General features: G+C 59.3%; 1 protein-coding gene across 5 annotated transcripts; it reads right to left on the bottom strand.

Annotated features, from left to right (window-relative positions):
• Positions 1-462: 462 nt before the first annotated feature.
• STARD3 (StAR related lipid transfer domain containing 3) lies at positions 463-21100 on the bottom strand. 5 transcript variants are annotated; one of them, XM_082331652.1, is made up of 16 exons: positions 21015-21074; positions 18478-18648; positions 15393-15672; positions 12394-12471; positions 12029-12106; positions 11885-11938; positions 11665-11782; positions 10464-10562; positions 9636-9691; positions 8698-8790; positions 7171-7233; positions 5989-6084; positions 5325-5404; positions 4822-4926; positions 3394-3487; positions 1800-2083 (listed from the first exon to the last, which is right to left on the bottom strand). In XM_082331652.1, the coding sequence occupies exons 3-16, from the start codon at positions 15606-15608 to the stop codon at positions 1877-1879; spliced, it is 1437 nt and encodes a 478-aa protein (XP_082187778.1). In that variant the 5' UTR covers positions 15609-15672; positions 18478-18648; positions 21015-21074; the 3' UTR covers positions 1800-1876. The 5 variants fall into 5 exon arrangements, with proteins under 5 accessions (XP_082187779.1, XP_082187780.1, XP_082187781.1 ...); XM_082331653.1 differs by lacking the exons at positions 1800-2083; positions 18478-18648 and adding an exon at positions 463-1492 and having other exon boundaries at positions 21015-21100; XM_082331651.1 differs by lacking the exon at positions 18478-18648 and having other exon boundaries at positions 1801-2083; positions 21015-21100.
• Between the last annotated feature and the right edge of the window lie 161 nt (positions 21101-21261).

The following is a 21261-nucleotide window of genomic DNA, read 5'->3' as shown; positions in this document are numbered from 1 at the left end:
CTGGGGTCCCATCCCAGCGTGTCCCCTCAGGGACGCAGGGACAGGCAGGGGGGTGCTGGCCATGGGGCCCCCCCGGCCAGGCTATTTGTAGGGCCAACAGATGGGGGCTGCGAACAGACGGGCGCTCGCCGGGTGCCAGCGGCCGGGGCTCACGTGGCCGCGGCTGCTGCCCGGGCGGACGCGGGTCCCCAGCCCCTTCCAGCCGCCCGGGGCCATCGCCCCGCAGCCGCGGTGGTCCTGCTCCAGAGGAAACAACCTGGGGCCGGGGGACGTTTGGGGACAACGCTGCCCAGGGCGACCAGCGCAGATGCTCCACACCGATGCCCAGGTGCCACCACAGGATGGGGGACAGTGACACCCCTGGCCAGTGGCTGATGGAGGCTGGGGGACCCCTCCTTTGAGCCCGGGGGGCTTTGGGCTGGCCCCAGCCCCGCGGCCACTCACCCCGGATGGGCCAGTGCTCCCCCTCGCTTTTATTCGCTCGAGTGACAAAGGGCCCGTGGAAGACAACGGGCTGCAAACAGTGCAAGGCTTTTTATTCTGAGAGATGCTGGCCGGAGGCGTCACCCCTCGGGGGCGCGGGGGCCGGACCCCCAGGACGGGGGCGCAGGGAACCCGGGGGGAAGCGGCGTGGGTGCTCCCCGCAGCGCTGCCGGCGTCTGCCCCCGCGTGCGGGCGGCTTCGCGCTGTTTCCATTTATAGTGCAGAACACGGCACCGGCGCTCACAGGTAGAAAGAAGCCGCAGTCGCCCCCGCATTCCCCCCCACACCCCCCAAAAAGGATTAAAAGTCTCTGCTTAAGGCAAATCGTGCTCTGCCTCCGCCAGGAGCTGCGGGGTGGGGGGGGAACGAGCTGAGCCAAGCCCCAGGGGGAGGCTTGGGCAGCCCGAAGCACCAGGGAATAGCCCCAGAGGGGTCCCCTGCACGGACCCCCCCTCCCCTCCCGCAGGGAGCTGGGTGTGGGGCACAGCCCGTGGGACGACGGCCGTGAGCCGGGCACGAGCTGCGGAGCGGCTTTATCCGGACAAACCCGTGTCCTCACGCTAACGTGGCCGCCTCCTCTGGCCCCTCTTTCTCATCGTACAGGAGTCTGGGGGTCACAGATAAGCCCCCAACCCTTGGGTGAGGGGCAGGGGGAGGCCGGACCCGGAGGAGGGCAGGGCGGGGGCTTGGCACGCAACAGTCAGTGGTTTCAGGGCCCCGGTTAGGGGGAACCGTTGTGGGAGGAGGAGCTGAGCACCCCCAGCCTCATCTCAGCGCTGTTAGTACGGGGCATCCTCTCCCGGGGGGTCGCAGCGAGGCCCTGGGGGCCGCGGGGTCCTCTCCCGGCTGTCCCCTGGCTGCAGAGGAGAGAGGGCAGAGGAAAACGAGGGCAGGTCCCCGCTGCTCACGGCTTGCCGGAGAGCTCGCTGACCCGCTGGCGGAGGTGGAAGGCGAACTCGAACATGGTGGCAGCCAGGCTCTGGTGGATCAGGTAACGGGGCAGGCGACCCTGCGGGGAAAGCAGAGCACGGAGCCGTGAGTCTGGGCAGCACGGAGGCGGCGCGGGGTTTGGGGCTGGGGGCTGGCCTCCATCCCGACCCGGCGGTGTCAGCCCGGGCTGAGGGATGCACAAGCACCGCACCGGGGAGCTGCCGCTTACAAGGAGCTTGCTCCGGGGGAGGAACTGAAACACGTTTTGATTTCTCTAAAAAAGCCCTGCACGACTCAACCCCAACCGCCTCAGCCTCTGCTCTATTATGTGAGATGCATTAAAAAAAAAAAAAAAAAAAAAAAAAAAAAAATCCTTGCCTCTGCATGGGAAGGGAGCTGAGGAGCAGCGCCGGGGGCTTGCGCAGGGTCCCGGGGCAGAGAGGGGGTCCTGGGCGCAGGCAGCTCAGGCAGGGATGCCTGGCCGAGTGTCCTGGGGGTCAGGGAGGCACAGGAGGACCCCCGCCTTGGACTGGGGCGTTGCAGCAGGGCAGGAGGCAGAGACCTTTCCCCGAAGCAGGTTTTCTCTGCGACACGGGGGCAGGAGATTGCGAGACCCTTGGTCCAGGGGCCATTTCAGACACCTCCCTGAAACAAGCTCTGGGGCAAAGCTCTGTCACGGACACAAACACACACACGTGTGCTAATTCTCACCCTTCGTCGCAGGAAGGGATGAGCCATATGCTATAAATACTTCTTCAGGGCCAAAGGAAATAGCAAGACAGCACAGAAGAGGGGTCTGGGCACTCGCAGAGCCCTTCAGGAAGATGGTGGAAGCAGTTGACAGGCAGGTTATTAATAGCTCGGCCGCTACGGCATTTCTTCCAGCAGCGGAGGCAGGCAGTGGGCGAGTGCTGTCCGGCCCGGGAAGCACAAGGAACGTCTTTCCTTTCTGAGCCCCATCTTGCACAACCGACTGGGTTCATTATCCCTCCAAACCCACGCATTACGGAGGGGCGGAAGAGGCATCGGAGCCAGATCCGCGAAAGAAAACACATCTCCAGCGCAAAGGGGCACGAGGCCGCGCTCTGCTCTGCCCCTGCTTTCGCTGCCCAGGCAAGCGCTTCTGCAAATCCTTTCCAAAGCGTTTCACAAGGCAGGCAGGAGCTGATCTACTTTGTGGGGAGGGAGGGACGTGGGAGGGGAGGGGGCCGCGCAGCTTTGCAGCAGAGGGCTGATGAATGGAGCCTTTGTGCTCGCTGCTGCAGCGCCGTTACCACGTCAACCTTCAGCGGAGGAAGAAAACGGGCCAGCTCCGCTCCCCCCATCCGCCCGACCCCGGCTCCCTTCGTGCGCTGCCTTTTGTCTGGGCCACCAGCAAGGACTCGACACGCAGCTCCGCAAATAGCTCCAGATCTGGGTCATCTCATACGGCCGAAGCGCCTGTCCCCGGCTGCGGACACAGCCCCCCGTGCCCCAGGGGTGGCCGCGTTTGTACCAGGGGGTCTGGGAGCAGGGCACGCAGGGGCGAGCGAATCACCCCTTCGGCAGGTTCCTGGGAGCAGCAAGCAGCCAGGCAACACTTCACACGCCCCACTATTTTCGGTCCTCAAAGAGGATAAAAGTCTCCTCTCCCCCAGTCCTGCACACAGAGATGTGAAACCCCTAAGCAAGATCTCTGCCAGGTAAGGAAGAGCTTCCCCACCTCAAATCGGGGCAACTTCAGGGGGAAAGAGGGTGATTTTCAGGTAGCGTTTAGCGTCCACCAGCAGAACTCGAGTCCCTTCAGGGCAGCCTTTGATAATGAGCCGCTTTCAGAAGCGGCCAGCAGGACTGCAGCCCCGCACTGCTCGGCTGGGAGCACAGAGCGGGTCCTCAGCACGCAGCCTGCGCGACGCAGGGGACGTCGGAGCCTGCGGGTGAGCTCTGCTGGGGACGGGATGCGGCCGCAGCGCTCGCGCATCAGTGAAGAACTGGCTTTACCTTCAGGTCCGTGTTGAGAATCCAGATGAACGTGCAGACCCTGGGGTTGCTGGGACATTTCAGTACGATGAATCCTCCGGGCCCGTTCTCACCCCTGCGGGGAACCAAGAGCACACAGTCAGAGCCGGGGCCGGCGGAAAAGCCGTTCTCTAACGCTCTGGGGTGCACTGCACCGATCCTGCGCTAGCTCCTGCAGCAGCAGCCACCCCCTCCGCCTGGCAGCGAGAACGAGAGCCCAGCGGGGTAAGAGCAGATGCGCAGAGCGCCCGGGAAGGTATCTGCTTGGCTGCAGGCACACGAGCAAGCACGGCGAGGCAGCTTTCCCACAGGTGCCCTGGCAGCGGTGGTGCCAGGGCTGCCGCAGGGCCGCGGGCTGAGAAGCAGCCTCTGCCTCCGGACCGTGCGAACCCAGCCGACACCAGCTCTGCACCGCGGGGAGGTTTCCGAGGCACAACCCTGTGGAAATGGGTGCAAACGAGAGGTCCCAGGGAAGCCGAGCAGCCAGGGAAACCCTGCACGGTCAGGACAGGCTCGGCGCGGGGAGCCTTGTCACTACAGCCCCCAGATCCTTCCTCACACCATCTGATCCATCACAGAGACAAGAGCTGTGCTCACACACACAGCCCAAATACAGATTTCCCTTCCCTGTTCAGGAACACACTATTTTCGCTGCATACATTTGTAAAAAGATTTTTCTAGGCCCTGAAGTCCCCAGGTCTTAAATAGACTGAGGCAGCTATAACGGCTCTGAGTTAAAATGTCAATTACTTTAACCAGATTATTAGGAAAAACAAAGTCAGTGCGCGAAGTGGCACAGCTGGGCCCCAGGCTCCAGAGCAGACAGTAACAAGAAGTCCTTGTTTGATCAGACTAACCCCGCCGAGATCCATCACCAGCCGGGCGAAGCTGTCCCTTCGGAAGGGGAGAGGCCAAAGACCTGCCAACGCTTTGGGAGCCAGTCCATCCTGACGCAGCTCGTTTCACCCATGGGACCATCTCGCAACGTCCGCAGCCTTTAAAGTCAGTAAGTGACTGGCTTACGAGAAGCAAAAGGCATCCGAGAGGCTCAAAAGGAGCCACAGTCAGCTGTTTACTGCCCCTCAGAAACGGCAGCCGGCCCTGTTTGGGAATTAACTGTTACATAAACAGGATGCGGACTGGGTTGGGGTTTGTGCTGTTACTGGTCGGCACCTCCACTCCCCTGAGCAGAGAGCTGGGAAACGCCCGAGCAACACTGAACAACACGGAGAGTTTCTTTAACAAAGGAAGAAGAACAAGGGAAGCAAGGTCTAGTTCCACAAATAGATTAGCTTCCTGCAAACGCTGCCAGAAAGACAGCAGGGTTTTCATTTAAGTGGCTCTTTGCCCTAAGCTTAAGCAAAGTGCGTGTGTCAGATACCAGCTAAAAAAATAGAACCTGCCTCTTACCTGACATACTTGGAGAGCGGAGGCTTCAGGCTGTGCGTGGTCGACATCCCTGAGGAAATGTACCTGTCTCTTCTTCTCTCAATCCGGCGCACGTTCACGAAATCCCTAAGCAAAGAAAGGGCGCTGAGTGCTTTAAAACGTGCATGGGACTTTGAAGGAGCAGATCCCGCTCTCCGGACTGCTGGGAAAGGCTGTGGCAGAGATATGTCAACATACGGACAAAGCACAGCGCAGCACTGTTATCAGGGAGACCGACTGACTGAGACAGATTTTGAGCTCCGACTCCTGCCAGAAACATCTGAAGGAGAATTCAGGGGCTCCTTGCCTTTGGGAGCGCTACCCGCACAGCCAGCCAGCCCTGCCTCGCTGACACCGGGAGCTCCCGGCCAGCGAAGAGCGGCAGAGCTGGGGCAGAGCGCTCTCACTACAGTCGGATGCTTCTCTCCGTGTTTTAGGAGGGTGTTTAGGGGCTCGGTACAAAACAGACAGCGGAATAAACTGACCTTGGGGAAACGACACCACCTGCGGCCCCAGCTGCCACGTCGTATGAGATGATCGTGTTGTCTTCAACCCGCTGCAAGATCTGGGAGGGGGACAAAAAAAAAAAAACAAACCAAACAACAAAACAACAAACAGAAGAGAGATTTCCTCAGACTGTGCCTGCAGGTCTGCGTGTGCCAACAGCTGGGCAACACAGACCCTCCCCTAAAACAGCAGCAGGATTCAAAGCCACCCGAGTGTCTTTTGCAGCTGATCTGAGGCTGAGGGGGACGAGCTCTTTGGCAGCGTGCGCACAGGTTTGTCTCCTGCCCTGGGACTGGTCCCTCTGCCTTTCTGGGGAGGCACAAGCGTTGCCTCCGGATCCCCGCCACACCGGCGGCGCAAAACGCCCAAACCCTACCAAGCAAAAGCAGGCTTGGCTCAGCCGCTGGCCCATCTCCCTGCCCACCTCATGGGCTTTTGGATAGGCACATGCATGCAGCTGGCTACCGCAGAGCATTCGGATCGTACGGATGAGCGGCGGAGATTTAACGCCTCAGTGACTCGGATCCAGCTAAGCTCCAGTAGGGCCTGGGCACTGCCGACAGCCGGTGTTGGACTGGGAAGCTCCAACTCTCCGCTCCAAGGAGCTCCTGTGATTAAGCCATCTTTGTCCGGCACGCTCACCTGGCAAGCTGCCACTGTTCTGTTCCACAGGATCATCTTCTCAGGCTGGAGAATAACCTCCTGGTAAACTGTTTCAGCAGAGCACTGCAGGAAAGCCTGAGGACAGAGCCAGAGCAGTTAGCCAGTCCCCCCCGCTCCGCTTTGCTAAGGTTATTTTTAAGGAACGCAGGACAGATCCCAAAGAACAACCGGGATAAAACCGGAGGGGAGCGGCGAGGCTGGCCTGGCTCAAGCGCACGCAAAGCCAAGGCTGTCGCCCCTCTGCCACAGCGCTCCCGTTCCCAGGGGCCTGGAGGGCACGCGCGCAGGCGGAGAGGACAGACGAGACCTCAGGTTTCAGCAGTCGTTGAACTGCTGCCTGCCGAGGCCCGTGCTGGCGTAAGAGAGGGCAAGCGTCTGTCAGTCTGTAACACAGCGAGACAGACGGACCTTGGGGCTGACTCAGGCTGGCTCCTCTCCCACCCTCACCCCGCTTTATCAGCGGTTCTGCTGCGTGCGCGATTGCTTTGGGAAGTTGCCGAAAAGCTCTTCTGAGCTCCAGCACAGACAACGTTCATTTCTCCACATCCCCGTGGGACAGGGGATCTTTGGAGGCAAATGGTTAACGCAGTAAAGTGGGACCATCCAGCTTTTTCTCGCGAATACAGAGCTGCTCCGTTGGCAGCTCCTGCCAGCGAGGCAACATATGCACTGGAACAAAGAAAAGCCACCGCAGCACCGATGCTTCATTAAAGCGTGGTTTACAGCCAAGCCACTCCAGCGAGAGGGCACAGAGCAAGGCACTTCCGAGCAGCTCTTCTCAATGCCAGGCAGCAGCAGACGCACGCTCAGCCCTGGTCTTGCTGGCAATTAGTTGCAATTAGCCTCCTTGGTCAGATTAGTCCTAGATGCTGGGGTTGGAAGCAAGTCTTGCAGTCACCTGCTCCCACTTCTACCAGCAGAGACTGGGGCCCAGCATATTTGCTGGGGAGTCTGTCTGCCAGCCAAGGGGCTTTCCTGGAGAGATTCCCTAGAGCGTGCAGTGCAGTTCATCTGTCTCAAGCAAAGAGAGCGTGCTTTCCAGCCTGACCTGTCCTGCCAGGGCCAGGCGAGAGCGTGAAAGCTGAGCCGTGGCTCTGAGCAGAGCAGTCGCTCTTCGCCTGTACCGCACGGACTAAGGGAGCGATCCAGGAAGGTTCTTACCTTTAAAATAAAGGTCTTGCCATGGAAAGGTATTTCAAAAGTGTAAACAACATCACCAAAGTCCTGTGCAAGAAATAAGAAAGTTACATTTACGTTAGCAAAATAAATCACTTCTATCTGGGGTAAAGTCTGCCAGCCTACAAACGCCGCGGCTGCAGGAGCCATCCCGCCTCATGTGTCGTTCTGAAGGACCCTCTCCAGCCCTCAAATGTCCCCTGTCCCCCCACACCGGGCAGCGACCCCAGCACAGGCACTGCACTGAGCACGTTTCAGATGCACATGCACAAATTTCCATAAACAAAACAATATCCAGAGCAGCAGCAGCGATGAGACAGAAAAAGAATCCGCCCCATGCCAGCCTGCAAACTCCACCTCAAGGTCAAATTCTCTTTGTAGCCAGCTACCAACACCAGGGTAAAAGAAAGGGGTTAGTTTGCCAACACTGCTGTTGTTACCTACATCTGAGAAGAGACTCCCTGGAGGGGTTAGGGATGGACAGATGATAACCTTTCATCATTAGCCCTGTGTTAAACTCCGATTAGTCTATTTAAATCCATCCCCCTTTGGATAAAGAAAACAATCTGCCCAGCTAGTTTGGCATCAGACAATGGATCACTTGACAGGGGAATTTTAAACACCAGATGAGACTGCAGTTTGCAGGACTCTCACCCCAGTCATGCTGCGAGCCCACAAGCAGAAAGCAAGGTTGTTTTTAGGGGGCAGAGACACTGCCCCTATCTCTCCACCCTTTGGAGAGAGAAAGGAGCTCTAGGTACCCCAGAAAACCCTACTGTAGCTCAGGGAATGAACTGGTGTGGTGAGGAAGCGGGCAGGGCAGGGCCCGCTTTGCTTCGTGCGCCTCCGTGCTGCCCGAAGCGAGAGGTGCGACTCGCAGACCCCTTTGGCAAAGCCGCAGTGGAAAGATGTAAGGCAGAGAGGAGACATCCCCGATTCACGCTCCAGCACCCACAAGGTCCCTGTCCTGGGGAAGGGGACACACAAACAGCTTTGGGGGTGGGAGGAGCAGCCTGTGCCCCACACTCTCCTGCTCCCATCTGGGCCAAAGCTGGCCAGAAGGGCCAGACCCCAGCTTGGCTTGGTCTTCCCGGGATGCTCAAAGGCACCTCGCCGCGGAGCAAGGGCTGAAGCTGCAGCGACGGGGCCCTCCAGCACCGCCGCAGGGCCAGCGTGCCTCCGCTCCTCCCCACGCCGGCAGCCACAGCTCCGCATCCCAACGCCTACCAAAGGTGAGCTGTCCGCCCCTGCCTGCCTGCCGTCTAGAGGGAGGAGTGATGGGCTCTCTCCTGTCAAACAGGAAGGCAATTAAACGTCTAATTAAATAAGAGGGGATTTTACATTTAACTGAACTGGAATAGATTCCTAATTCAATCAGGTAATTGTAACGCTTGTTAATTTTTCATGTCGCAAGGAGGTTTCAAAAGCCCCATTTGTCCTCCCGTTTTTGCTAAGCCATCCGTGCTTTCTGCCGGCAGCGCTGCCCGGCAGGTGGGGCGGGGGGACACTTGCGTTGTTTTTCTCGAACTTCCAGTTCTCCTCCTGGGCAAGGATTTGGTCCACAACCTCCATTGCGTCTTTGCCTTGTCGGACATATTCTTTCTCCTGGGAGAGAAGAGAGCATTTCATTAGCCGGGTTTGCAGAAAGCCTGAAGCATGCGTGCGCAAGGCTTGCTACCCCCCTCCCAGGGCTGGCAGAGGGAAAGGGGATATCTCCCATCACCACACCACAGAAATCTCTTAATTTGGGTCACAGAGGCCTCATTTTGGAGCTCAAAGTCACGCTCCCCGCCCTGGCTTGTATCCACACACCAGCTGCGTCTACCAGTGAGTCTCCCGCCTTAACGTAAGGGTTTCCAGCAGGCAAAGGGCTACGAGATGCCCAGAGCTTCCTTCCGTGGAGGTGCCAGAACTGGGGCTGAATGGCAGCAGAACCACTTGGAAAAGAGCACAAAGCAGCCTGTGCCCAGCCAGGCTTCGGGGAGGCGAAGGACCGCCCCGCAAGCCACAGTTCAGCGGGGATGGCTGAGGCGATGCCCGTCTCGGTATGTGACCGTGTAGCCAGGGACCGAAGAGGGAAGGGGAGAGAGGGAGAGGCAGGAGGCAGAGCCAGAATCACATCCCTGCGGGATGCTGCAGGGGAGAGCACGCAGCCCCGGGGAAGTGGGTTAATGTCGGGTGCTAGCCCGAGGACACCCTCCTACGGTGGCCACGATGCCACCAGTCCCAGGGCACGCAGGGAACAGCCTGGTGTGGAGGGGCAGGCAGAGCTCCTCAGCCAAATGTCCCCACAACAGAAGGCTGGGAAATGAGGGAGAGCAGCCGCCGGCGCTCTGCAGACACAGCACCCCGATGGGGCCGCAGGATTGTCAGAGACTCCCACAGCCCTGGATCAGCCTGAAGCCGACGGGCAGGGCTAGCTGGCCTCAGGCCACGCTGCCTCTGTTTACCTGAGCTGTCAACGCCTTCCTCCCTGCACCTTCCTCATCCGACTCGTTGTCCGACCCTAGGGGGGAAGCACACAATTAACACCCAGCTGACGAAGACCCCACTTGTACAATCTCCCTTGGACAGACAGCGTCCGACCCCCGCGCCCTATCCGACGGGGAAGGGCTGTCAGCGGGGATGACCCTGGCACAGCCCAGGCCCTGCCTCCCCGAACGCCTCCGCTCCGCAGCCGGCTGGCAGGCGCTGCTCTGCTCTCCGGAAGGCTGAGCACGCACCGGGTGTCAGCTACACCGAGACAACTGCTCCGGCTGACGTCTCCTCGCTCCGGAGCAGGGGAGGTCTCTGGAGCCGGCACCAGGCGGTGTCACAGGGCAGTGGCGTGCTGCCAGCTCTTATCCTCACCTGCTTGTGGCCACGCGCCCCCGTGCCCTCATCCCGAGGGTAGCATTTTTCAAGTACTTTAGCCACAGCAAAAAGCATTTAATCCCAAGACCACAAAAGGCTCCAGTTTCCCACAGAGCTGAAGCCAGGCGCACGGGGCTGAGCCCGACTCTGCTCCGCAGATGGCACCGAGACAGCGTGGCCGTGCCTCCCCTGCGCAGGCACAGGCGCAGTGCGAGGAGAGGGGAGCTCGTTTTGCAGTGTCAGTTCTTGGAGGCCCTGCCACCCACCGCTGCCAAGGGCCGGGATAACGAGACAGAGCTCGGGGAGGAGGCGATTATAGAAGTGAGGAGACCCAGGAGGAATGCCATGAGGAAAACAAGCTCGGGAAATGAGGCGGCCCGGCTGCCGGCGCGGTGACGGCAGAAGGGGAGGAGAGCACGTCTCACCTGCGAAGGACTCCGGCGGGGAGTAGAACTGCCCCTCGGAAAGGGCTCTGGGGTAGAGCAGGGGGCCGCGAGAGGCTGCAGCCTGGGCTGCCAGGTACCCTGCAAATCAAAGCACGAGGTTTTACACGCGCAGCATCCAGCGCTTCAACGCCAAGGGGTCCTGGGGCCCCCACCCCATCCACCCCGACTCAACCACCCTCCCAGCCACTTTCTTCCAGATACAGCTGGTCTTTTCGCACTGACACCAGCCAGCCCACAAGCTTTTCAGCTCCTATTGCCTCATCTTTTGTTTAAGACATTTTATCTGCATGGAGATCAATGGGCTCTTTTGCCTGTCAAATCCAAAGGCGATTAAGCATCTAATTAAATAAGAGCTTCCCCTGGAAGCAATTTGGAACCTGAGCCTAATCCAATAGAGGCATTAAACACTTGATCATTTTTCATCTTAAAGCCTCCTTGCAAGACCCAAACATCCTCTGGTGTTTTCCAGTCAGTCAGTGCATTTCTGATCGAGCCCTGCTTGACAAACACTCCTTCGTTTACGTGCCGTTTCCCAGTCCCCTTTCGTCAGTTAAGCCTGGGAGAGCGACAAAAGTCCTTGCCGTGCCAGTCCAGGCTGAGCACCCGCTCCCTAGAAGGACCCCTGAAGTTACAGGTGCCCGGCGCTGCAGGGTAATTTGTAATTTGTAAAGCATTAGGTCAGACTCGACCTCCATTTAGTCTGACCTCAGCGACCAGAGGCTGTAAAATTTCACGCACCATAGCTCACGCCGCGCCCCTGCAACGTGTCTGTAACTGAAGCAATCCTCTCTGAAAGGTCTCCAGCCCAGATCCGAAGACAGATATCCAGAGACAGAGTCCAACAGTCCGCCTGGCATTTGTCCCACTGTTTCAAAACATTTTCTCCGATGCGGAGGTGAGCTCTGTTTCCAACACGTCTGGCTTCAGGATCCAGACATTGGGGAATCTGGCACGTTTTTCTCCACTCAATTAAAAGATGCTTTTTATAATCTGATATTTTCTTCCCCTGAAGGGGCTTATATACCATAACAGAATTGAGTCAGGCACTTACCGTCACAGCCAGCCTGGAGATCACTTCTCCATAAATGTCATATCTGTCAAGGTGCTGCCAAAGCAGCAGAAACCCCAGGCCTGGTAGCCTCATCTGCCAACTCCCACCAGAGAGGAGCAAAATACTCACATCGTTCCTCTTCTGCTTCCTGAGTTAGGACTTTAAAATCCAGGAACCAAGTCTCCAGCCAAGCAATGACAAACGAGACGATAGGAAGTAAATAGCCGAAAGCCCCTTTGGTCAGAAGCTGCGTGGAAGAAAGCAGAAACCACAAGGAGTTTACACAAACGGGAAAACAGCAGCATCAAGTAATCACAGAGCAATCCCCTGTGAGCCCAAGGAAACCAACCTCAGAGAGGATGACCTTCACAATCAGGAAGGCACTGGATACCAACGTAGTGACCTGAAAAATACATTTACGTATCTCAGATCCCTGCAAAACGTAGGTAGAGAGAGAAAACTAAAAACAGGAAAGCAAAAATTGCCTTCTTACCGCTATGACCCACCAGTGGCGCAGCTTTACGATTGCATAGGCCAGCAGCAACACAAAAAAACGAAAGAAAGCCAAGACCTTTGAAAACAAAAAGCCATCGACACTAGTCACTGCCCTTGTCCCTCTGCCAGGTGCCGGGAGGACACAGACACGGGCCAGCCCCCGAGGACCTCGCCGCCGAGAGATGGGGTCAAGGCTGCAACAGGACGGGCTGCGACCTGCCCGATTTTACTGAGCCCCACGAGGGGCAAGGCTGCGGGGAGACCCCGGCCCCCCGGCACGCAGAGCCTCCCTGCCCAGCCTTCGGTCGCACCACCCCTGGCTCCAAAGCCGTTTCCTCACCTGCAGCGGTCTGTGATACTCACAAATATATCAAAGAAAGAGGTCTTAAAATTGTACTTGATGATTTCATTCTCCAAGTTCTTCTGAATGCCATCCTTGGTCTGAGGGGGAGACAGGAAACCAGAAAGCTATTGAGTGCACTGATAAGAAACTAATGGTAGAAAGAACCCGGCCAAGCGGTGACCGGAGGTTACCGCCAGGTCAGGTTATGCATCAGGCATACAAATGCCTGCCGCACGCAGGACGCGGGCTCATCTGCCGACGCAGGGCTACAGGAGGATACAACAGCCCATTTCACCCTCGGTTTCACACCGAGGAGCGCGAGTCGGGCAGCCAGAGCTGGAGCAGCACGCAGGAACATTAAACACTTCTACGTGGGGGCTTTCTAACACCAAAAAGCCGCTCCTTCGGCTCAGCACATCCAGCACCACCGGATCACAACTCTCACAACCTAAAGCTGTTGTCGGACAACACCTCCCACTCGTGCCCACCGCTTCCACGCGTGGCTTCAGGTGACAGACTTCAGCTGTACGGGAGGAGACATGGAAAAAATTAAAAACCAGAGGAAACTGCTTCTCTAGCACCTTCAGTAACGCACCAAACAAAGCATCTCCCGCAGCTGGACAACCAAAACATCTCCCCCGCGAGGGCTCTCAGGGGTCACTCAGCAACCTGGGGGAATTTAAGCCACGATCGTCCTGGTTGTGCAAAGCACCGAGGGGCCCCTCTCCTTCCTTCCAGGCCAGCTGGCTTCCCGCGGCTCACAGCGGCGCTGAGCTGCCCTCCAGGAAATCTGACGGAGGAAGGCAACCGGCGGGTTCAAACGTACTGGCAAAGGGGAAGAGGGAGGAGAGGAGGACGGGGGACATGCACAGACACAGACAGACCGCAAGGACATCTGAAAGAGGCAAAACCGCTTTCTGGGATATTGTACAGGAGCGTGGAAAAGGCTCACAGAAGAGCTCTCTTGCCTCACCCTGAGACAATCTGGGGCCCGACAGCCCTGGTACTTTTGACACCATAAATCCTGTTCTCGGGAGCCTGGAATCACTGTTTATGAGGAAGCGGGTGGCTCAGGTAACTGGAACAAATGCTTCACCTTTAGGCTATTGGTTTGAACGCAGCCCAGCTGGCCTGGAAGCCGGTATAGGCTGACAGCTGTTTGATGATCTGTGAGAAACAAGTTGGTGGATCTCAGGCCAGTCCTTGGCAGCCTGGTGTCCTGGCACCCTCTTGTCAGCCAGTCCAAGGACAGAAGAGGCGGCCATCGGGAAGCGGTCCCTCTAGGTCAGGGCTGGTGCTTAATATTCAGGGAGAGGGGGGCAAAGCGGTTCTGCACTATTGCTTTATCTGATCTGTGGCTACAAGACTCGCGCCAGGCAGCTTTGCCGAGCTGCCGCCGAAAGCCTCTTCCCCACACCGGGACTCCGCTCTGAGATGCTGCAGGAGGAACGAGACACAGGGAAGGCTTTGGATTCTGATTTCTGGGAGGTGTTTTCAGTTTAAATACAGGCCACTGCCATGAACAAGGAAGAAGAAGAGCCGTTTGAGGCATCTTTCTGTCTCTAAGAGCAGCAAGCTCGCAGAATTACAGTTTGCAGGCAACAGACATTTAACGAGGGCCAATTTGCTCAGCTTATCTTGCACTGAAGGAAACCGTTTGATAAAAAAAGCATTAGTCATGATATAAAATCGTTGCTCTTCATAACTAGGCAAATAAGCTGTCCTAATAGCTTTAAATATGCAGCATCTCTGCTCAGGGCCCAAATATCAGCAGTTAGTCACTCATTAATGGCTACCTGCAAGACCTACGCTCAGAATCACCCTGGTGACCGCGCTGGCAGATTATCTCCCCGGGGCTGGATATTTTGATTTGTAGGCAGCACCTCTCCAGAACAGGGACAAGAGCAGGAGGCCAGAGTCCAAGCCGGGCGTGCAGGACACCATCGGCATGGCTGGAATGCTGGCCCAGGGAGGCTTTTTCCTAGCTGGGGGGAGGGCAGGGGTCTCTTCAGGCTCTCGACACCACGTGGGCAGGGCGAGGGAGCCGCTGGCCCAGACAATCTGTTAAGTGCAGACACTGCAGGAGATAAACAGGGCAGAGATAAGAGCCGCTAAGTGAGCGCAGGATCCAGTGCTGATAAATAAAGGCCAGACACCGGCAGGGCTGCACGCAGAAGCGCTGGGGTCTATCTGTTCATCTTGCCTCTCTGCTCAGGTTGTTCCATGGGAGGACATGTAGTACCTGAAACCCACCGCCAGCACAGCCAAAACCAGTCGGGACCAGTTCAGGAAAAATAAAATAAAACACAGCCCAGGGAATAATTCCAACCTGATGGGACTGAGGTAAATAAACTGGATTTCCCTGGTCACTGCAACAGTTGATGCGCTGAGCGAATACAGCAGCCTGCACGGGCATGACGGCGCCGCGGAGAGAACCGAAACCCTCACCGTCCCCTTCGCCAGTCCCCTCTGTGGAGGGGCAGCATCTCCGGCTTTCAGGAGCTGAGATTAACAGCAGTATGCTGGGCCCAAAGCTCAAAGCCCTTTTTGTCTCTGCCCAACAGCTGGGCGGGTGAGAGGAGGGTGTGCACATCCTACCTCGCTCCTCCGATGCTCTGAGAACAAGACACTGCAGCAAAGCTGGCAGCTGCTTGGCAAACACAGCGAGCAGCTTCACTTAAGGCAAGGGGAGCAGGAGAGAAATTTGGCCAACTGCTCAACCTAGCGATTCCACGGGCCCCGGATCTCGTTACACCACAACACAGAGCGCTACACGTAATGGTGTTAACGACCCTGGACAGCCACAACAGAGCCCGGCTGCAGGAAACGAGCTGGACTTTAGTTTACTCTAACTGCGCAGCGGCTTCTCAGCCAGCACAAAACAGCAGAGTGCTGGGAAGAACAAACAAAGACTTGGCCCAAGACTTCTGAAAGAGAGCAGTTAATACAGAGGGAACTGAATTAAAAAAGCACAACTTAAAAGAGCAAAGACTCCACAGATTTGCTTCCCCCAACTTACATTCAATTCGATTATCCACAACAAAGAGATGAAGAGCAGGTCGAAGGTGACGAAGAGGCAGAAGGTCCTCCTCACGTCCGAGATGGCTTTCCTCTTCTCCGGAGAGAAGTAGCAATACGGGGAGAAGCCCTGGCTTTGGGAGAACGAGGTGCTGATGGACGCTATGGCTGGGAGGCTTCGTTCCAGGTCGTGCTGCAGGTCTGTCGGCTTGCTCATCCTTGACCCAAGCGACTTGGGTCCTACGTGAATCGGGGCAACATCTGCCAAGTCAGCGCGTCACCTGTGGGGACACAAAGGGGACCCTCAGGCCTCGAGTCTCCAGATATCCCTTCTCCTCTCCCCCTCTGAAGGCAAACATTCCTATTACCAAATCAGATCCTGTTTGTTTTGTACAGCTCCTGAGGGAAAAGGCTAATGCTGGCCTTTCGGCTGCCAAAGAGCCTCGCTCCCTGAAGCAAAGACATCCAGGGCTCACCCTCCTGCCCCTTCTCACCCTGGCACCCCACGTTCACCAGGACGGGCAGGGACCCTCCTTCCCTTTTGCTCACTGCAGGGAGGGAGGAATCGGCTGCCAAAGGCTCGGAGGCACAGGGGGTCCGCGGAGCCACCGGCAAGCGTCACCGGGACCCAGAGGCAGCCACCCAGAACGCGCTCGCAGCACGGCGAGCCAAGCTGGCAGCTACAGCCAGCGGCCAGAGCAGCAGATGGCAAACCCCGCGGAGATGCGGCAGCAGCAGGAAAAGGGGCCTCGGGGTGTTTCCACGGAGGCCCGTGATCCAAAAGGGAGCAGTCCCCGGGATCCCAGAGCCACCCTGAGCTACAGCAGCCTCCTCTGCAGGGACGGATGCAAAGCTCCCAGGGGCTCGACATTTTGCACAAGGCAAACTGCAAAGCCTCGGGAGCCGGGCATCCCGTCGGATCCCATCCCGCACAGCCGAGAGAGGAGTGGGACACTGGGTTTCACGCCCGACTCCGGCCAAGCAGAGCAGCAGGAAAGCAGCAGGGGAGAGCGCTGCTCTCCGTCCTGGCTGTGGCGGCTGGCAGTGCCGGGCACACAACCCCAGTGCGAGCGAGGTGTTGAGGTCTGAAGGCTGTTTTCACACAGCTCGTGCCAACCATTGTATTAAAATTTTTCCTCTCCGTCAGCACCGCACAAGGAGGCCACTATGTTAATGGACCGTGCAACTAAGCACACACTAGAGACAAACAAGGAAAGAGGATGCCAAAACAGGTCAGGCCAGGGATCTGCCAGTCCCCGGCTCCGCCACCTCCGAGTCACCCACGGCAAAGGCACAGCTATGAATTCCTTCTCTGCAAAATACTCCTGCTCAAGGACATTTTGCCTCCATAAAACCAGATCCTTTGCTGCCTTAGCCACTGCCCCAGCAGTTCTGCATCCTCCGGGATCCGAGTGAGGTTTGTTTGTCTACAGATCTCACTTGCAAAAACCAGGAGGCTGCAGCCATGCAACGTCCAAGGGAAAAAGCCCCGAGACTGTGCCCAGACCTGTGGGAAGGGGCAATCCACAGGGCAGGCGAAGCCAGGGGTGCTGCTGAGCCCCACCGGACGCCGGAGCAACTCCAAGAGCTGAGCACAGCCTGACTTGGGGCAATTTTGGGTCCCTGCACCAGCGGCTCCTGCGTCCCAGCCCCCGGGGAGCGCCGGGGCTGGAAAGGGAAGAAAGCTGGACTCCTGTCAAGCCCCCGTTAGTCTCTCTCAGAGGCACTTCGGAAGGAGCTGGAAGACTTGTCACTTTGGATCAGCCGCAACGACCGTGGCCCTTCGCTGCTCCGAGCGAGGGGCCCATCTCAAACTGAGAAAAGTTAAAGACATCTGTGAGTGCTAAATAATACATCACCTCATGCATGGGCTGCCTCCTCCTCTACGGCAGGGTGTCACTGCCTCCTTCCCTCAAACACCACTTTGCACTTAGGCAGCCCCCCCCAACTTTCACAGCACTTTAAAATCACCCTGCGAGACTCCCCGGCCCCGCTCCCCCGACGCCGAGGCAGCGCTGGGGCCGCTCGGTGGTGCCGGGGACATGGCAGAGCGCGGGGACGCGGCAGAGCACAGCAGCCGGTGCGAGCCCTCGTGCAGCTCAGCCAGCCTAAACCCACCCGTCATTAAAACCCAGCCTTCCCGGTGAGGTTTAACACTGAAGCACGCCCATCCCAAACCAACCGGCAATAACCAACTTCTGGGGAAGAACCAGCGACAAGGGCTTTACCTTCAGAGCACCGTGGGATAGAGCAGGGTTTTGCAGAAATATTTTAAGCCCAGATGAGGCCCCCCGATTGGGACCGCTCCCTCAGGCAGGAGAAAGCTCAGAGCAGAAAGAGCAGGGGTTGGATCTGAGCGTGTTTAAATGTGCCTTTTTCTGGGTGACAGATAAATTATTGAGCACCCCGGTGTTGTATTATGCATTCAGACATCCTCCGCAGCCTGCGCCGCACCGGCTGCCGAGCCGCGAGCCGCTTTCGGGGGCTCTTGAGCAGCGCAGCTCCGACAGCCGACACGACAGGCCGGGGAAGCGTGAGTGGCACACGCTGCCCGCAGGGACGCCCTGGGTGACAGTAACACAGTCCGAAGGGGCACCCGCGCCAGGGACCCCTCAGGGCTTTTCTGGTTAAAAAAAAAAAAAAAGAGAGGCTCTTGGGACTCAGGGGAAAGATCTGGTTTCTTTTTGCTGGCGAGACCTCCCGTTTCAAGGATGAAGCAGGAGGTGAGAGGGGCTGCAGGGACGAGAGGCGATGCCGCCATCGGCAGCGAGCCTGCGAATCCCAGCGGGAAGCTGCCGGTGAAATCCTGAGACAACATCGAGCGCCAATACCCAGCGAGCACTGCTGCAGAGGTCCAGGCGGCAAAACGCCGGCATCCCAGCCCAGCGCCAACGGGACGCCGGGCACCAAAACGGACCCAGGACCTGTGGCGAGGCACGTCCCGTCCCTGGGAAAGGCCAGAGCAGCCCCTGCAAAGCTCCAGTGTCACCCCCTCCGCAGTGTCACCCCCTCCCCACCCTCGGCTTTTAGATTCAAATCACAAGCTTCTCATTAGCACACGTTTGCATGTTAATGACATGTCTTACAGTAAGAAGCCTTTCCATCTTGTGACATTGCTTCTCCTTTCCTCCTGCGCCCCCGACTTCCTATTAATGTGTCTTCTCAGCTCACATGACGACTTCAACAGCTAATTCTCATGTCACCTCTTCTGAGAGTTACAGCCTTTGCACCAAGCGCTGCACCAGGAGACAAAACGCCTGGAGAACGAGAGGGATGGGGCCTTTTAGAGATGCCAACCGCAGGAGTTTTACCAGATGCTAACAGGCATCTGAGCTTCCTAGCAGGGAGAGATGCCTTTAAAACAAAACGGTCAATATTAAACTGGACACTAAAACTCATCCCAAAAAATCCATTAAGTGACCCAACTTCTTCAGCAAACCACGTTCGCGGCCGGGACGCCGCGGGGCTAAGGCTGTTGGGTTTTTGAGCACCTGCAGATGCTGTCGTGATCCCGCAGCCAGGGCACAGTGTGGAGCTCCGCAGCGAGCTGTTCCCACACCGATTTGTGGCTTTCCCTAAAGCACCTTCCAGGGCTGATCCGAGCCCGTGTCTACGCTCAGAAAAGTCACCCTGCCAGGCACATTATGTGCGGGGTCCCGGCAGCGCTGGTGGCACGAGGGACAGTGAGCAGAAGAGGGGGGCTGACAGGCAATGGCCGTGGTAAAGTAGAGCGAGGAGGGGGACCGGGGCTGCAGCTTTGGTCTGTCTGCGAACGGCCACTTGTTCCAAAGGTCGGGAGCTGCCGCTGCCCGAGTTCAGCGGCCGAGCGTGGGCAAGGTGTAGGCACAGAGACCCCCGGGGAGCCCGTCCCCTCCCCGGCACCGCAGGCAGAAACAGGGAAACTCAGAGGGCTGCGTGAACGGTGCGTTTCCCCGGAGCCAGCCCGGCAGCCCGGCCCCAGCCACTGGCTGTTTCCACTTGCAATCCCCTTGCCCCAGTCCCTCCACCTGCGAGCCGTGCCCTGGGGAGCCGGGGGCAGCGGGCTCCTGCCACGGCAGCCCCTCGGTGCCCGGCGTGCCGAGGGTGGGAATGGCTCAGCCACACGCTTGCCATGTCCCAGGGAGCAGGCAGCGTTCAGCCATCGCTTCTCCGAGCCGCTCTCTTGCTCCGGCACCACACGGCAGGGGAGCGGCCCACGACCACCTCTGGAAGCGCTGCGAAACCCCACGGCGTCCCACGTTCCCCCGGGCCCTGCGCCTCGGCTGAGCTGAGCCGCTGCCCACCAAGGGCTGAGCCAGCCCCGGGGCCAGGTCCTGCCTCTCCCCGCAGGCAAGGGCGTCCCCGCCGCCGGCCCGTGGCTCCTCGCAGCCAGGCGGGACCCCACGGCAGCATCTGGTGTCCTCGTGCCGGGACCGAAACCCCAGCCACGTCTCGCCCAGTCCCGCACAGCCACCATCGGGCTTCACGACACAGAGCGGGACACGAAACGCTCAGGACAGCCCAGGTTTACAGCCAGAGGCTTCACACTGCCGTGACCGCAGTAAGAGAAGGGTCTCTGAGGGCTGGCGGAGGCCAGCGACGGCCACCGGCCTCGCACCACCGCGCGTCCTTCTTCCTTCCTCAGCTCCGCGCTCGAGCGCGCCGGGCGATCGGAGCCTCGCGGGAGAGGGATAAAGCTCGGGGTCTTTGCGGAGACCCCGGACCCGAAGCAGCGGGGACGTGTCTGCGGTAACAGCCCAAGCCAACTGCCGGCACGAACGCCCAGAGCCGAGCAGCCGGCAGCCCCCCGAGCCGCCCGGGGATGCAAACGCCGCGGTTTCAGGAGCACAGGATCACCGCAGGACGTTCCGGATGGAGCCCTTCGAGTAGGCGTTTGCCAAGGGAGGGAGGGCAGAGCAGTGCCAGGACCCCGACGGCCCCTCAGCCCCCCAACAGCCCCCTCCGCCCCCCGCCAGCCCCCCCGGGGCCCCGTCCTCAGGCAGGAGCGGGCTCCTCGCCCCCGGGGGGGCCGCGCACTTTCCCATGCTCACGTCCATAAAAGCACCCCGAGGCCGCTGCCCGGAGAGCAGCGGGTTCACGGCTGCCGTGAGACGGGGGCGAAGCTTCCAGCCGCCCGGGTCTCCGCTGCTCCTGACCGGTGCTCGCCCTCCGCTGCCCAGGGGCTCCCGGTCCCCCCACCCCCGCCGGTGCCCGGGCTTTAAACGCCGGTGGTGGCCGGGGGGGAGCCAGCGCGGAGGCGGCTTCGGGCCGAGCCGCTGCTCCTGCCTCCGGCCCCGGGGCCCGGCGGGGCTCGGAGCGAGGCCGGGGAAGGGCCGCAGCCGCACGAAGGGCTCCCGGGCAGAGCCGGTGCCCCGGGCCCCGCCGGTGAAGCCGCGGGCAGAGGGCGTGACGGGGATCCCCGCCCACCCGGGGCCCACCCGGGGAAAGTGCCCTCGGGGGACCCCGCACCACGGGGCAACCGGGGCTCCCCGGGTCCGAAGCCTCCGGGTAGCCGGTAACGGGCCCCCCAGGCCTGAACCCCAGGGACCCGGTAACGGACCCCCCCCCCAGGCCTGAACCGGGCCCGCACCCCCTGGTGCGGCACTCCCGGACCCCGGAGTGCGCCCGTCCGCGGTACCGGTACCTGCCCCTGCCGCCGCCCGGTGCCGGTGCCGGTGCCGGTCCCCGCCGGAAGCAGACCCCGGCGCGAGCCGCTTCCGGCCCCGCCGCTACCTCTGACCCCGGAAGGGAAACTTGAGGCTGCGCCGGCGCCGACCATCGCCGGCCGCCGGGGGGGGGGAGGAGGGAGAGGGAGAGACCATTCCCCACGGGGGGGGGTAGCGGGGCTGGGAGGGACCATTCCTGGGGGGGGGGGGTCGGTGGGGTGGGGG

The sequence above is a fragment of the Platalea leucorodia genome, assembly GCF_965183815.1.
Source record: "Platalea leucorodia genome assembly, chromosome: 22".
In the NCBI taxonomy this organism is placed as follows: domain Eukaryota; kingdom Metazoa; phylum Chordata; class Aves; order Pelecaniformes; family Threskiornithidae; genus Platalea; species Platalea leucorodia.
Note: the sequence above shows the minus strand (reverse complement) of the source record. Positions and strands in the feature narration are given on the sequence as shown.